This window comes from Rhinatrema bivittatum, chromosome 18 (assembly GCF_901001135.1).
Source record: "Rhinatrema bivittatum chromosome 18, aRhiBiv1.1, whole genome shotgun sequence".
Taxonomy (NCBI): Eukaryota; Metazoa; Chordata; class Amphibia; order Gymnophiona; family Rhinatrematidae; genus Rhinatrema; species Rhinatrema bivittatum.
Window position 1 is genome coordinate 35,099,087 of NC_042632.1, and position 17,281 is coordinate 35,116,367.

The 17,281-nt window shown below is 45.8% G+C and overlaps 1 protein-coding gene across 1 annotated transcript in view; it reads right to left on the reverse strand.

The window, feature by feature from the left end:
- The window catches only part of CSF1R (colony stimulating factor 1 receptor), an 87,101-nt gene extending 72,104 nt beyond the window's left edge, over positions 1–14,997 (reverse strand). Inside the window, exon 1 of the mRNA XM_029583559.1 lies at positions 14,615–14,997. Within this exon, the coding sequence (XP_029439419.1) occupies positions 14,615–14,666 (52 nt within the window). The 5' untranslated portion in view covers positions 14,667–14,997. The remainder of the gene's footprint in view (positions 1–14,614) is intronic.
- Between the last annotated feature and the right edge of the window lie 2,284 nt (positions 14,998–17,281).

Genomic DNA, 17,281 nt, shown 5'->3' on the forward strand with positions numbered 1-17,281 from the left:
GCATGGGCCGATGGATATTGCCTTTGTTCCTCTTTTCTCCCTTGTCTTCAGTCTGCCCTCTCATTATCATTCACCTTTGGCCCACAGCCCAAAGGAATTGCTGCCAATGACCCTGCCCAGGGGATGTTTGGAGAAGAGGCTATTTCAAGGAACGGCTGAGAGATGGGAGGGTTTTAAAGGGTGGATATGGTGGAGAGGGATTGACTTTGGAGGGTAAGAAGGTGGAATGACTGAAAATCAACTGGAGGATGTAAGAGGAGCTGACAGGAGTATGAGAGAAGAGCTGGACAGGAAGAGGTGAGTTTGGGAGTGAGAGGTAATAAGGGATGTGTTACGCTTACCAGCCGCAGCCACCCCTGTCAACTCTCCAGTGTGCCGGCTCACTAGCAGCACTGACCGTACTTCTCGGGCCTTCCGACATGGCCGCTGAGCCCTCCATTCCGCTGGGGCTTCTCGGGCCTTCCTGCCGCGTCTCGCTGCCAACTCCGCCTCTCTCTGGCCCCCTCCTAGCGCACGTGCATGCCACCTGGAGGCCTTAAAGGGCCCGTGACGGGAAATCACTTGCAGCTCCTCCTACTCACGTCAGAGCTGGCTGACATTTAAACTCAGCTTCCTCTTGCAGCAGATGACTTGGCTACAGGTCTGCTTCCTTGGTGTTCTGCCTTGGGTTCCTGCTTCAGCATGTTCCGGTTTCTGTTCCTGTTCCAACCCTCCTGTTCTGGATCCTGCCTCTTCATCCCTTTTCTGTCCTTCTCCCCTCGGACTGATCTTCTAGCTTCCTGACCTCGAATCAGCTATTGTACCTTCTTCTGGCTTCCTGATCTCGGACCAGCTATCGTGCATTCTTCTGGCCTCCTGACCTTGGACCACTTGCATCATCACCTCCTCACCTGCCATCCTCCCAGGGGCCCACCTAAGTCCAGCCAATCCCGGCACCCAAAGGCTCAACCCACGGGGAATGGGATTGGTATTGGTGAAGCTCCAGCTGGCCCCTGTCTTCCATCTTTTTTTTTTTTTTTTTTGCCAATTCCTTTTATATTGTCTTTTTTTCTGTTTCTTTTCTCTCCATCTTCTTCCCTCAAACACACAGTCAGGTTCTCATTCTCACATGCATTTTTCTCTCTCACACACACACAGGCTCTCACTGTCACATGCTCTCTCTCATACAATCATTCATACACACAGGCTCTCACTGGCATTTGTTGGGATTTGTTGGGAACCTGAGGCAGCTCCTCCTTCCAGGTAGTATCAATCCCAACTCAGACCAAGGGTCCACATTTCTATAGAGGTCACAACAGGAAGAGATTGAGGAGGGAATGGAGATTGAGTCAGAGGCAAGAGATGACAGAGGATCAGATGGTGTTTCTAAGAAGGGTGAGAGAGGATCAGCTGATGGATGTGAAAAGAGCTGGAGGGGGTAAGCGGAGTGGAAGTTGAGAGAACGGATCCACTGGAGGGGAGGTGGTTAAGAGAGGAGGTCCTTTGAAGGGGATGAAGGCTGAAAGAGGGAATCAGCTGGAGTGCAGAGAGGATGATGAGTGATTGTTGGAGAGGGACTGCACACCTGCAAATTTGTTTTGGTCATCCTCTGGGACCCTGTGAATTTTCAGGTGTTAAAATGAGGTCATATTGGCTGAAAGTTTGGGAAGCCCTTTAGTAGTATAAGGCATTGTTCAATGTTGAGTTATACAGCTGGGTTCATGTGTCTAGAACCTGACCTAAATGATTCCTATATACTCCACTTTTGAACAACAAACACATAACCAAAATCAATATGTGTGTAATTTTTAATCAGATTAAGTTTCATTCTTTTAAAGCTCAGCAAAAGGGTAAAAGTACAATGATAAAGGTATTCTAGTAACCTAAACTGTTACAATGTGAATTGGACATGACTCATTACACTTACCAATTAATATTATTTACAAACTATGTTACCGATCCTTAAATGGCACCTATGTAACTTAAGATACGTTAGCTTCATTTTTATGTGCCTTAATGTAAACCGTTGTGACAGTTTCCACCAAACGACGGCATAGAAAAATGTTAAAATAAATAAATAAATAAATAGACTCCTAAGAATCCACAGTTTACAAAAACCTCACAAATATATTTATTTATCTATTCCTATTTGTTGGCAAAAGTCTTGATGTCAACTGTTATCCTTAGTACAATGGGTCCTCCTGCCATAATTTTCTATATTCTACAGAGTGCATCCGGTAGCACTCGGACTACAATATAATTATCTTTTAGAGTTCCCCTGCACAAACTTGTCCAAAGTCAACAGGCCAGATAGCAAAGAGGAAAAATCCTCTCTGACCGGCTAAGGAATATGGTGATGGGAGAGTTTGGATGGTGTGTGGGGGGTCTGAAATGCTTAATTCATTGTCCTCTCCATAATGACCCCAACACACCTCTGCAAACTTTTCCAGCCTCCCAGTGGCTCCGCTAGCATACCTTCTCATAACCCCAACCCTTTGTTGGCTCCCTGGCACATGTACATGCTGTCCCTATGGACATACTATCCCAAAATTCAATGGTTGCCCTTCTGATTCCGTGCAGTTCTGACCCCTTGCCAGCGGGAAGACAGTATCTTATTTTCTGCTAACTCTTTTTTATGTGCTGTAATAACTATGCTTAGCACCAATTTGCGCCTTTTCACATGTGGAACAGCCAACAGATCAAATAGCCAAAAAAGATTAGCACACGGCAGCTACAAAGAAAAGGGCCAGCCCTTTGGTTCTGTGATACCAGTGCACACTAATGTGTGGATGACCTGGGTTTGATTATGAGGCTTGAATTCTGCTCCTTGGACTTGGTTAGGGCTGGGGATGCTGCAGTGCTCACATCCCCTGGGGGAGATAGCATTCACTTCATGATGATGCCTACGGGCCAGAGGCATAGTGAATGCATATTGAGTTTCATTCTGTGGCCCCTGGTCAATGATTTCCAATAGTTAGGTTGGGGTGGGTGTTATAAAATGGGGATGCTGCAAGAAATGGTATGCTCTTCTTCTAACTTCTAACCCCATGTCCTAGACTAGGGCCATCTAGTGAAGATCCCAAGGAAGTCTCTACATGATTTTACAGAATTGTTCTGGGAAGGATGGTGGTAAGGTCATAACGATTGTGTTTAATTAACAAAATCATAAGGTGGGAGAAAAATAGAGTCTATGGGCCTGACAATTACTTGGGGGTACACAAGACTGAAGGTTCACCTAGGCCAATGATTTCCAAATATGTCCTGGGGGACTACCCCAGTTACTCATGTTTTCCGGATATCCTTCATGAATATGCATGAAATAAATTTGCGTACAATAGTGACAGAGGAAGGGATGGGCACCAACAAACTACAGCTTGCACACACGACTGCCTGGCACGCACTCCCTCTTCTGGTGCCAGCATACAAGGACTAGGGGGCACTCCATGAAGTTAACAAGTAGCACATTTAAAAATAATCAAAGAAAATTCATTTTCACTCAATGCACAATTAAGCTCTGGAATTTGTTGCCAGAGGATGTGGTTAGTGCAGTTAGTGTAGCTGGGTTTAAAAAAGGTTTGGATAAGTTCTTGGAGGAGAAGTCCATTAACTGCTATTAATCAAGTTGACTAAGGGAATAGCCACTGCTATTAATTGCATCAGTAGCATGGGATCTACGTAGTGTTTGGGTACTTACCAGGTACTTGTAGCCTCAATTGGCCACTGTTGGAAACACGATGAAATGGGGAAGTACCTGGAGGAAGAACTAGAAGGCTGGGAGAATGAGAGAGATGTGGAACAACAGTGGACCAAACTAAAAGGAGCAATTACTAAGGCAACTAATCTATATTTATTTATTTAACATCTTTTTTTTATACCGACATTAAACTACACATCATATCGGTTTACATTGTAACGAAAGGTTGAAATTACATTTTAGAAAAGTAAAGAAACCTATCTGGTTCTCAAAGGAGGTGGCTGACAAAAAAAAAGGCTAAAAGAACAGCATTCAAGAAATATAAAGGATCCCAAAGGGAGGAGCACAAAGAAGAATATCTGGTAGAACTGAGGGAGATGAAGAAAGCAATCAAGAAAGCAAAACGTCAAGTGGAAGAAAGGATTGCCAAAGAGGTAAAGTGAGGTGACAAAACATTTTTCAGATACATCAGAGAAAGGAGAAAAGTCTAAAGTGGTATAGTGAAATTGAAAGGTGGAAAAGATCAATGTGTGGAGATAGATGAAGAAATGGCAGAAATATTAAACAAATACTTCAGTTCGGTGTTTACTAAAGAGGACCCTGGAGAAGGACCGTCACTAGTTAACAAGAAACCGGAGGGCAGTGGAGTAGATGTAACTCCATTTACAGAAGAGAATGTATGGGAAGAGCTGGGGAAACTGAAAGTGGAAAAAGCCATGGGGCCTGATGAGGTTAATCCCAGGATACTGAAAGAGCTCAGAGATGTGCTGGCAGGACCACGCTTCACAAGAGTGGGAGCAGAGAGGAGGCTGGTAACTACAGACCAGTTAGCCTCACCTTAGTGGTGGGAAAAGTAATGGAGTCGCTGCTGAAAGAAAGAATAGTGAACTATCTACAGTCGGGAGAATTGCTGGACCAGAGGCAGCATGGATTCACCAGGGGAAGATTCTGTCAGACAAATCTGATTGACTTTTTTGACTGGGTGACTAGGGAATTGGATAGAGGAAGAGCACTCGATGTCATCTACTTGGATTTCAGCAAAGCTTTTGATACGGTCCCACATATGAGGCTGGTGAGTAAAATGAGAAGCTTAGGAGTGAGTGCCGAGGTGGTGGCCTGGATTGCAAACTGGTTGACGGACAGAAGACAATGTGTGATGGTAAATGGAACTTACTCTGAAGAGAGAGCAGTGTTAAGCGGAGTGCCGCAAGGATCGGTGTTGGGACTGGTCCTGTTCAATATCTATGTGAGTGACATAGCGGACGAGATAGAAGATAAGGTTTGTCTTTTCGCGGATGACACTAAGATCTGCAACAGAGTGGACATGCCGGAAGAAGTGGAGAGAATGAGATGAGATTTAAAGAAGCTGGAAGAGTGGTCGAATAAATGGCAGCTGAGATTCAATGCCAAGAAGTGCAGAGTCATGCATATGGGGTGCGGAAATCCGAAAGAACTGTATTCGATGGGGGTGAAGGGCTGATGTGCACGGAGCAGGAGAAAGACCTGGGGTGATAGTGTCAAACGATCTGAAGTCGGGGAAACAATGTGACAAGGTGATAGCTAAAGCCAGAAGAATGCTGGGCTGCGCAGAGAGAGGGATATCAAGTAAGAAAAGGGAAGTGATTATCCCCTTGTACAGGTCCTTGGTGAGGCCTCACCTGGAGTACTGTGCTCAGTTCTGGAGACTGTATCTCCGAAGGGACAGAGACAGGATGGAGGCAGTCCAGAGAAGGGTGACCAAAAAGGTGGATGATCTTCATCAAATGACTTATGAGGAGAGATTGAAGAATCTAAATATGTACACCCTGGAGGAAAGGAGGAACAGAGGTGATATGATACAGAATTTCAGATAATTGAAAGGTTTTAATGATCCAAAGACAACGACAAACCTTTTCTGTTAGAAAAAAATCAGCAGAACCAGGGGTCACGATTTGAAGCTCCAAGGAGGAAGACTCAGAACCAATGTCAGGAGTATTTGGAGGAAGTGGTGAAGACCAAAACTGTGAAGGACTTCAAAGGGGTGTGGGATAAACACTGTGGATCCATAAAGTCTAGAGGATGTGAATGAAGAGAGGGTGGCTTGCGGGAAAGACGGCTACTACCTGGAGATAATACCCTTATTCAATAGACATACACACGGTTAATACGACTCCGACAGTGCTCTATGCTTCAACGGCAAGAGGAAATGTGGAAAAAAGGATTGGCATTCACAAAAAAGCGGGGAATAGCTTGCTTGTTACAGCGGTTACTACCCCAAACCAAACAAGCCTGATACTTCACTTTCAATGCATATCCAGTGTAGCTCTCTACTTCAATGGCAGGGGGAATGAAGAAAAGATGATTTTACATTCAGACAACAACCAACAAGGACTGAATTACAAAGTCTGGGTAAACAAAAAAGCATGGGTGTAGCTTGCTTGTTATGGATGTTACTACCCCGGACCAATTAAGCCTGATACTTCACTTTCAATACATATCCAGAGTAGCTCTCTGCTTCAACAGCAGGGGGAATGAAGAAAAGTGGATTTATATTCAGATAACAACCAACAAGGACTGAATTGCACAGGCTGGGTAAACAAATAAGCTTGGGAGTAGCTTGCTTATTGCGGTGGTTACTACCCCTTACCAATTAAGCTAGATACTTCACTTAGAAGCAGTTCCAGCACTGCTGTCTTCATTAATGGTGGGGGTGGAAGGGAAATAGAACCAAAAGGTTACATTAATGGCAGGGGTGGAAGGGAAATAGAACCAAAAGGTTACTAAAGGCCAAGAGTAACAGATAAGTATGAGAAAAAAAAGTGTGAAAGCTTGCTGGGCAGACTGGATGGGCCATTTGGTCTTCTTCTGCCGTCATTTCTATGTTTCTATATGTTTCTATGTAAGATGCCGGGCTTGAGGGACCCTTGGTCTGACCCAGTATGGCATGTTCTTATGTTCTTACAAGAAGGAGTAGCATGTTGGGAGGAGGAGCTTTGTGTGACATTAGGTGGCACTCATACAAGGGGTTGCCAACCCTTGGAGTGCACAAATGCTTTTCAATGTTACGCAGTCACACTAACTTTGTACACTTTTTCCTCTTTTGGGAAAGTGACTCTCTGTGCCATGTAAACAAGAAGTTTGACAGCAATTATTTTTGCATCCTCAGCAGAGAGAGGGGGAACTGAGAACTGAATGAAATGCATGAGAAATTGAGTTGCAGTGGCACAAAAGCTGTGCGGTAAGATTTGTAAGTGGCAGGAAGCAGATTGCCTGGGGGTGAATCGATGTCCAGCAAGGCTGCTTCCTCCCATGGTTGCGCTTTTCTTCCACTTCCTCTTGTCATCCCTTCGTGTGCCCTTCTTCTACCTTTCAAGGAATGAAAAGCTTGATGTCTTCCCCTCCCCCCCCCCCCCCCCCTCAAACTAGAAGAATTTGAAACTGCTCCTATAAAACTAAAGCAGAGTTTGCTTAGCACCATGCAGGAAACAGGATGGGGGAGGAGGACAGAACATCAGCATTTAGGGAGTTATTTAGTAATTCCGCCTTCTGAAAATCACACTCTCCCTCAATGCGGCCAAAATTGCAGGCACACTGCTGGGGGCCTGTTTGTGTCAGCGGAAGAAGAACAACACGCACACGCAGTCTGCATTTCCAAATACACTCCTGTTATTTCAAATGAAAAGAATTACGCGCAAAAAAAAAAAAATTGGTGGAAAGCCCGTGGGTAGAAAGTACTTGGGAACTTTGTCCCAATGCAGACAGGCTGAAAATTGTCCCCGTATAACCGAAATATTAATGTTCCAATCTGCTCCGAAGATACGTCATAGTGGGAAAGGGAAGAAAAGTGGGCACATTATGGCAAGGCTTTTCCTTCTGTTTTCATTGCTAAACTGAAAACTTGTTTTTCTTTTTTTTTTTTCTTCAAACAGGGCTTTTAAAATTGGCCGGCAAGTGTTTTGCGGAGAAACATCTAGCTTGGGATGCCTTCTAGATGATTTATACAATGAAAATCTGGGGGCAAATATCTTGTGACGTGATGCCTGCTGAGCCTAGGATATGACAACCAGGATCAAATCGGACAGTGGCGACCAGGTAGGAGCCTCAGAGGATGGCAGCGCTGAGGTGACTTTTAGCAATTATTTTGTACTACATTATGAATGAATCCTAAAATAATTGAAAGCACCAATACTATCCATTGTTACCCGAAACTCATATTTTTTTTTTCTAGGCTGGTCTTCAGAAAATGTACGAAAATGTCAGTATTAATATTATTGCGTTCAGATTAAGAAAGTTCTCTTTGTGTCCTCTGATGCAAACGTCAAGTAATGAAAAAGTTCATCTCACTAACTTCCTCAGTGTTGCTGGTCATTTGGGGGAGGGGGGGCATTTTCAGTTCCAACGAGCCTATACAACAATTTTCAAAGGGAAATGCCCTATGGAGCTTCCCTTTGAAAATCTGCCATGGGGATTCTGTACCCTACATTTTTTACACGTGCAAAGTATACGAAGTACATGCAGGGATTCGATGAAACGGTAAATGAATTTCTCTTAATGTTCTTTTCCCAAATATCAGTGCTCTTCATCCCTTTTTCCCTTCTATTTTTGATTCATTTCTGCAACATTGGTCTCTTTTCCTTTTATTTTTTTGCTGTGCTCTAACTATACCCTTACCTGAACTTCACCCACGTTCCCTTATACCTGTCTTACAAGTACATTGGAGTCTCATTTCACTGCCTTTCACCTCTAGGACAGCAGTTCAAATCTCATCCAAGGTGACCTCTATGGAATGAGATGATGGCCTCAGTCCAACTCTAGGGGCTATAGCAGAAGCGTTCATATCACAGCCCCCGTCAGATCCCTATGAAGCTGTGAATTCTGCTGCACATCTTGTCACCCACTTGGGGCAAGGACGGGATGACAGACTGCTTCCTGAACAGCTGATGGGCTAAGTCCCGCCGTCAAAATTCTAACTGGGTTCAAATGGCGTCAGTTCAAACCGCTGCATACAATGAAAGAGACCTTGCCACAGCCAGAAAACTGCAGGAACAAAGTAAACATAAACCAAAACTCAAAGAAACTTGCCAAACATCCTAGAAACAGCAGACTCTGCAATTTTACTGAAGGCATGGGTGAGGATTTTCAAACAGTTACTGTTATGGGCCCGACCTGCGGAGGTCCGCAGGCCGGCCATCCACCTACCCCGGGTCATCTGGTGGCTGCTGCAGCATTCCTGAGGCCTGGTCAGGCCGACGAGTTTCCTCCTGGCGTTCCCTCTACAAGGGAGATGCCGCCGTCGTCTGGGCTGGCCCCGCCCCCTAGGCGCGTGCGCGGGGACCTGACTCTTAAAGGGGCCAGCGCGGGAATACTCAGCACCTCCTAGGAGTGATGACAGACACGTCAGGGTCTTTAAACCCTGCACCAACTCCACTCCTGGCCTTGCAACAAGGTTCACTCTGGTTCAGAGTCCCTACTTACTGTTCCTTACCCCTGCTTCCATCCACTGGCTTCTGACCGGCTCCCATCCACTGGCTTCCGACCCTGGCTCCCGTCCACTGGCTTCTGACTTCGGCTTTTCGTCCACAGACTTCTGATTCCAGCTTTCGTCTACTGGTTCCTGTCTTTGGTTTTCATCCAGGAGGACTCGCCTAGGTCCAAGCGGCTTGGGTCCTCACGAGCTCCTCTTGGGGGGACTGCAGGCTTCCAGTGGTAAAGTTCCAGTTTGCCTCCTGGCTCCAGCTCTACTTCTCCATCCTCAGGAAACCTACTCACAGGAGACCGCTCGTAAGTCCAAGCAGACCAGGTCCTCACGGGCTCCTCCTGGGGGGACCTCGTGTCTCCAGTGGTGAAGAACCTCCTAGTCTCCTGTTTGTGCCGCCTCCTGGCTTCGACATCCACTGTGTATCTCCACAGTGTTCCATCATCTGTCCAAGTCAGCTCAAGGGTCCATGAATTCAACAGTTTGCAAGGCCATGGACCCGGCGGACGTGGCAGGCCTAAAGGCCTTATTTGTGTTGCCCAGCGTCTGTAGCAACAGCAAGTCTGTCTTGATGCTCTGATGGTGACCGTAGAGAGACTGGCCAATCGGATTGATGGAACACCTGCACTAGTACCGCCTGCGCCAGTTGCTGCGGCCGATCCCAGACTGGCAACATCCACACAGCTCCCGCCACCTTCACGGTACTCAGGGGAAGCAAAGTACTGCCGTGGATTCCTCAATCAGTGCTACATCTGATTCAATCTGCTGCCCTCCCAGTTCTCTATGGATCAGATTAAAACCATTTATATTATCTCTTTGCTAGACGGGAAACCCCTGGCCTGGGCCTCTTTGCTATGGGAGCGCAATGACCCCCTTCTTGGGAATCTGGAACAGTTTGTCTCGGCCTTCTGACATATCTTCGACCAGCCTTCTCATAGACCCACGGCTGCCACTGAGCTACTCCAGCTATGCCAAGGCAATTGCTCTCTTGCCGAATATGCGGTGGAATTCTGTACCCTGGCAGCCAAGCTGGACTGGAGGGATGACAGCCTCTACGGCATATTCTTGGAAGGTATCTCTTCAAGACTCCAAGACAAGCTAGCAGTGAGGGACCTTCCGGATGACCTGAATAGCCTGATTGATCTGGCTGGGCGGGTTGACCGCCGAATCCAACGCCACTTTTGTGAAGGGAAGTCCGGTCGTAAACCTGATAACTCGGGATCTACATTTCCCCGACCAGTACCCTCCACCTCTGCTGCTCCCAGAGACCAAGGCGTTGAGGCTATACAATTGGGTTGAGGTCTGATCTCGAAGGAAGAGAGAAGACGGCGCCACACTCAGGGCCTGTGCCTATATTGCGGCAGCAAGGGTCACTTCCTAGCTCAATGTGTTGAGCAGCCGGGAAATGGCAGAACCTAGGGATCAATGGGGAGCTGACCCCAATTCCGCCTCCTCATGCACTGTACCAGTTACCCTCGTCTACCCTAGGGGTACGTTTGATACACTGGCTTTGGTCAATCTCCTGCACTCGGGCTGTCGGCTGCCAGTATTCAAAATGGCACCGATAGCCCCTGTGACATAGTAAGGGCAAAGCCTATCGGCGCCATTTTGAATACTGGCAGCCGACGACCCGTGTGTAGGAGATCGCTCTAGGACCCCCGCTGGACCACCAGGAACTTTATGGTGCCTATAGCCTTTGCCCTTATATGTCACAGGGGCTATTGGCACCATTGGTCGGTTGCTCCTACCATGTGACAGGGGCCGGCCAATGACACCGGTAGCCCCTGTGACATAGTAAGGACAAAGGCTATCAGCACCATTTTGAATACTAGCAGCCGTCGACCCGAGTGCAGGAGATCGCTCCAGGACCCCCGCTGGACCACCAGGGACTTTTGGCACAGTTTTGCATTTTCAGCACTACATGTGTTGTTTCGAAGGGGGAAAGTACTGGCAGGAAAAAGGAGAGGCAAATGTCTGAGGGTACTTTTTTTTTTTTATTCCCTGAGGCAGTTTCCCAAGGGAAAATTGGTGCAAAGCCTGTCGATTGATCTTTGCACATGCGCAGGTAGTTTGGAGGATTGCCCCATAAATGTCATTAGGGCAGCGTCTCATGCGAGAAGGATTTTGTACACACTCTGTGTCTTCTTGGTCTGATGGAAGAACCGACTAGGATAAGAACCTCTAGAATTTATTAGACTGCACATAAACAACCAGCTACATGCAAATATGTCCCTTGTGATCAGCTAAGTACATAAATCTGCAAGTTACATGCCATGGGCAGGTCTGTCGCAGCTTTTTACAGCAGACACAGAATGGAAGCAAATAATGCTAAATTATTCTTAACGTCATCATTTTCATTTATGTAGCATTATGAGGCGTACACTGCACTGTACTGAGTCAAATAAGAGAGAGTTCCCTGCTCCGTGGAGCTTACAATCCAGTCAGGATGCACAGACCAGGCAAATCAGCAGTTCTGAGAGCTTTGGCAGCTAGAAAACGCGTAACATGAACCCAGCCAGGAGCAGGAGGAAGGAAAGTTCACGTTTGAAACGGGTCCCCAAAGAGGTGAGTTTTTAGAAACGACTGGACGTGCAAGCAGAAGCAGTGCACTGATCCAGGGTGACCCTATCAGAAACTTGCTTCAATCTATACTTTCTATATGTACCCTACATAAAGAAAGCTGCCACTGGGGTGGGTGAGGATGTGTAGGTTTTTTTTTTTTAAAGAAGTTTTTAAGTACTTCTGCAATGGAGAAAAGGCACCTTTAAAACAGAGCTTAGGCAGCACTATTAAAACAGCACAGCCAAAATAGCAGAATAAAGATAACACAATTAAAATAACCAAGAATCCTCTGCCCAGTCTTAACTGAGAAGTAGTTTGCTGATTCTGCAGGGCTCGTAATTTCTGAGTGAGTGCTCCACTCACAACAAATATATTAACGCGTCTAACGATAGAGCTAAGTGGGTGGAGCTGCCAAAATCATATCTGTGTCCCAGAAATGAGGCAAGAAACGGAGGGGGATGGGTGAGAGGGGTAGGTGTAACCAAGGTGGGCCAATCAGGCCTTGCAGCTCTTCAGTAAACAGAGGTTTACACTGATGCAAACGCAGACCTTCAATGGCTTCACAGCTTCTCCCTAATGATCTTGCAGTCTATTTACCGACATCCAGACTTTAAGCAACAGTTGTCTCTGAGCACACTTTCCCCCAATCCGTTGCGACACAGCATGAGAAAACCTTTTCTAACCCTTCCAATGCCATGTGCGGCAAGTGGTTTGGGAAGCTACCATTACAGAAGGAGGCACTGCAATATTAACACAACATTTCTTGCAGGCTCAGTTGTCACAAGGCAAGGGAGAAGGCATTCCCCTGGCCCCTTCTGCCTTCCCAGCAGACAGAGCCCCCTGCTCCCCCTGGAAACACCTACTTCAAACAAAGCGTGAGGAAATATTCTCCAGTTTCTCAGGGCTCTAGCAGATCTATGGGAAGCCTAATCTGTTGGGGATGGGAGATTTGGGTTCTGCAACCTCAAATGTTTTCCATTGGATGCAATTTCCAAACGAGGAGTCATCAGCAGACTCCCTTGTTACCTTGGAAAATTCCAGTGCTGTCAATCTCTGCCCTTTATTTGTACACTTGTCGTTGTGTCAGACATTCCCCGTGCTCCAGGAGGAACCAAAATATGGGGGGGAGTCTAGTACATGGGGTAAACTTCCATCATCTGCCCTTACCCTGACTCATGCCCTTCAATCCTGAGCAAAATTCACAATACAGTACAAGTTTAACAGATGTTATTGAACACCGTGGGGTTTGCTTGCAGAATCCTCTCCCCAAGACTCATTCTTAAAAAAAAAAAAAAAAAAAAGGCTTCTACAAGACATTAAAAAACAAAAAAAACCCCAAGCATATCATCCTTCCTCCACTCCAACACATTCAGGAAAATGTTAGATTATCTTTGTAGTCAGAAATTAAAGTCAACATTTGCTCAGGGTCATATCTACTTCTTGTGTGCCACCAAGTGCAGGAGCAGGGGGCAGCTGTGAGGTGGGGGTGAAGTTGGCCCAAGGAGGTTGTGGGGCCAAGGCAAATCGGCCTGCGCATCCCCCCCACCCCCCACTCCTATGGATAGGGTATGATCTTTTCCATCTCTCCAACTACTTGATTTTAACCACGCACACCCCCCACATGGGTAAGTACGATCTGCCAGGAAGAGAAGGACAGCACGTCTCACCTACATCTGGGTCTTCCTCTGCTGGCTTTGATTTGAAGTCTGAATCGCGCAGGGCCCACCGACCCTGTGTGATTCAGTCTTCGTAGTGAAGCTGGAAGACAAGAGGACAGATGCATGTAAGAAGTGTTGCTCTCCTCCTGCTGGCAGTAGGGAGGAATGGGGTTGCAAGGCCGGGACCTAGGGTGGTCGACTCAATTTGGACTCCTCTCCTTGGAACAGCCCTGCCTTGTCCCCTCAGAAAGTGTGCGATCGATGGCCATTGTCTCCTTCATCTGTGAAGGGCTCTCTCTTCTCTCCCCTCGGACCTGCTCTCTTATAGACCCGCAGCGCCCTCTCCGGACAGCAGGTGCCTGCTCTGCCTAAAGGGAAATCCAACCCTGCATTTACTTCGTTTTCCTGAAACATTGCATTGACTATAAACTACTGAAATCCATCCTCATACTTTGTACCTCTTGCTGGAGGTGTCAGAATAACAGACTTCAGTCTGTTGAAGACAGCGTGATTGCATTGAATTTGATGCACAATCCTTTAATTCACGGCTCTTTACAAACTGTTAAAACTTAGAAATTAAAACAGGGGAATAAATACACTGAGTGAGGACAGTATGAATGCAAGCTTGACAGGATAAAACGGTACAATATTCTTCTTTGAAAAAGCACAGGCACTAGGGGTACAAATTTCAGGAATATATCCTGAAGCAATCCATAAGACAAACCATCTTCAGACACTTTGACACATCAGTCCTCCACGTATTCCTCAGGGAATATCTCTATCAGTTTATAAACCATTAAAAAAAAAAAAATCTATGCTTGTCCTATCATTGTGTTTTATCAAATTGCTAAGTAGACTTATGAATTCCTTTTTGGCAAATCAGCAAGATCCCCATACAGACTGACTGACATATCTTTCTCGACAGAAAAATCAGTTCTAGTTATCAGATCTGCCAAGAAGCTGATTGTGTCCTAAGCATTTTTTCTGATTGTTTCTGTGAGCAGGTCTATGCCTAGATTAAGAGAAGATTAGAATAAGCAGTACATTAACAGTTGATCTATTCTTGGATTTTTTTTTTTTAAAGAATTGGTTGATATTCTTATGCAATCACTGGTGTGAATTTTATTTATTTTTTTTTAATAATAGAGGAAGATAAAAAGAGGTCACTGAATGTACTCGTCGATCACTTGAATCTTTTGCATTCCACAGTTCCAAGCTTGCACAGTTTAGCTGTTTAAACATTTTTTTTTTAACCTACAGACTCACCATGCTGGATGCAGGCTACGATCAGCAACAGCATCAATACCTCGAGGTTCATCTCTCCTTGAAGGCGGTGCCTTATCTGTGCAGGTTAGACAGTTGCTGGAGGTCAGGAGCAGCAGCAGCAGCTCCTGAGGAGAGGGATCCTGTGGAGCAGAAAGTTAAGTGACTTGAAAGTCTTCTCGATTCGGCTTTAACTTCTCTTTTCTCCAGTCTGATTTGCTGACCACATGTTGCTATTGAAAATGGATGGGAAAAAATGTGTCTGGATATAGTAGCAGCGATGGGGTGGGGAGAAGCAGTTTGGGGACGGCTGCGTTTCCTTGTGGTTTATCGGTACCAGTGCTTTCTTTAATGCTTATCTGAATGTTCTTTTCTGTAGGACACTTCCTTCTGAAAAAATTAACAACAAAGATTATACAATTGAACCAAAGGGCGAATGTTAGTGTTCAGCCATCTCTGGGATGCCAGCTCCCCCACTTTTCAAGGTAAAAAAAAAATATATATATATATTACCATTTATCCACATTTTCTTCCAAAAATCTCCGTTTCTCTTCCTGTGGCAGTGTGCGTGAACCAAGAGGAACTTCGAAACACTTTGGGAGAATAATTTTGTGTGATCGCCACACATCTAGAGTTGGCCCTTTTTAGTCTCAAGGGGAAGGGTGCGCCTGGCACTCTGGCAAGACAACGCCCAAGAAAACCAAAAAGCAGCAGCGAGACAAATTTGGGGACAAACACGAGAGCTGGCGGCAGCGGCGAGGCTGGCAGGTGATCCCTCTGCGGCAGGCAGCGTTGGGAGCCTTGGGCTCATGGTGTGCCAAAGGTGATTCGTTTCAAAAAATACCTCCGTGAATATTCAGTGCAAATGTTTGCCTGTGCGTGAATCTATTGACCTGTAGACAATCACGGGAGAATGTTTACCTGGGAAATGTAAAAAAAAAAAACCCCAACCTAAAATATGTTGAAATGTGATGTTTCCGCAGCTTTTCACTTAAATGGATCCCAAGAAAGGGAGTTGTGAATGCAGCAGGAAAAGTTTACCTGCTTTTCAACTTTATGGTGAAAAACTTAGCAACAGCAGATGCTTGGGGGCTTTTCTCCTCAAAGTAATTAGCAAGATCTCATTGTGCCATAACCTGCCACAATATTTCTAGATGTTACCCTGGAACAGTGAGTGACTTAAATGTTCTTTCCGACAAGCTTTGTGGGCTGAATCCTGTGGTCTCCTCCTCCCATGCGTGAGCAGGACGGGGCTGCCGGTGCTAAAGGTTTTGCAATAAGTGGTGTATAAAGAGCAGCACTGCATTTAACTGCCTGCCTCCCAACCCCCTCCCCCACCCACTGTCTGCACTTAGGATCCTTCATTTTCGGTTTAAACCAATTTTTCATCCATAAATTCCCAGCTGCTTCCAAAGGTGATCATCAGTTTAAACCGATATTTACCCTAATTTTAGGCTGATTAAAAAGCTGCTCCAGAGCTGCAGATGCAGTGTTTCAAGATGCAGTGTGGGCCAAAGCATGCGCTGCGTTTCAAGCCCCGCCTCCTCACCCCCCCCCCCCCTCCCCTCTATCCAGCGGCCAACGTGCCTGCTGTCTGGTACTGTGAATGCGTTTTGAAGCAGGCCCTGTCCCCTAGAAGCACTTCCGGGCAGGCTCCCTGGCCCCGCACGAGAGCAGAAGTGCTGTGTTGCAGAGCGGCTAGAAATGGGGATGCTGCTGAGTGTGAGAATCTGATATTGATGTTTTATTGTCCTGGCTTCTGTCCACCAAAATAAACTCTGATATTTAGCCAGAAAAATAATGTCTTTTCCCCCCCCAGTGATTTTCTCCAGTTTTTTGTTTTTGTCATAATAAACCCTGATAAATTCCCAGGAAAAATAAAGAACAATAAAAAACCGAAAATGACGGTCCCTATCTGTATTGAAAGGGCATCTTAAGCTGCATTCTGCGTCCAGTCAGTGCTTTAGGGTTTTCCTTTTGGGGGATGGCAAATCAAATATAAGGTGGGATCCATAGTATGGGCTGGGAGTCACATAGGCCCCAGAGTCTCTGCATGTTTACATACAGTATGAGACCTGAGCAAATTTCTAATTCGTTTCACATCTAGAAAAGTCCAAGATTTTGCATCACACAAATAAAATAATCTGCCAGCAATGAAACCACTACAAGGGGACTTAACCAAGTTTAGATTGTTGACTTCAGAGAGACCAGGAGAAGAGGAAGAGAAACCAAAGTTACACAACCTTCCCCTTCTCCCCAAAATAAAATAGCACAGTAGTATCACATCTCAGTTATTACACTTACAGTCTAACGTTAAACCAATCCACAGCAGAGCATTTATCCTAAGATTTTATAAACTGTGTCGCAGGAGCAGTATGGGTTATAAAATCCCACATGGCTCTGCTCCGAGTGTGTGCGAATATTTCTAATGCAAGAACATGCATACTTTCTCTATTTTCTAAACATATGCTTGTTTATTCCAGGTGCATAACAAAACAACACGTCCGCCTAGGAACCCCAATTTATACATGGAGGTAGCTCATTTATAAAGTATGCACACACACCATTTTGAACATACTTGTGCGCATACTTGCATTCACCCGCTCGCCAATACCTCTGCCAGTTCGCCCCAGTCCATATCCACTTCATCTCGACCTTCTAGCACCTCGC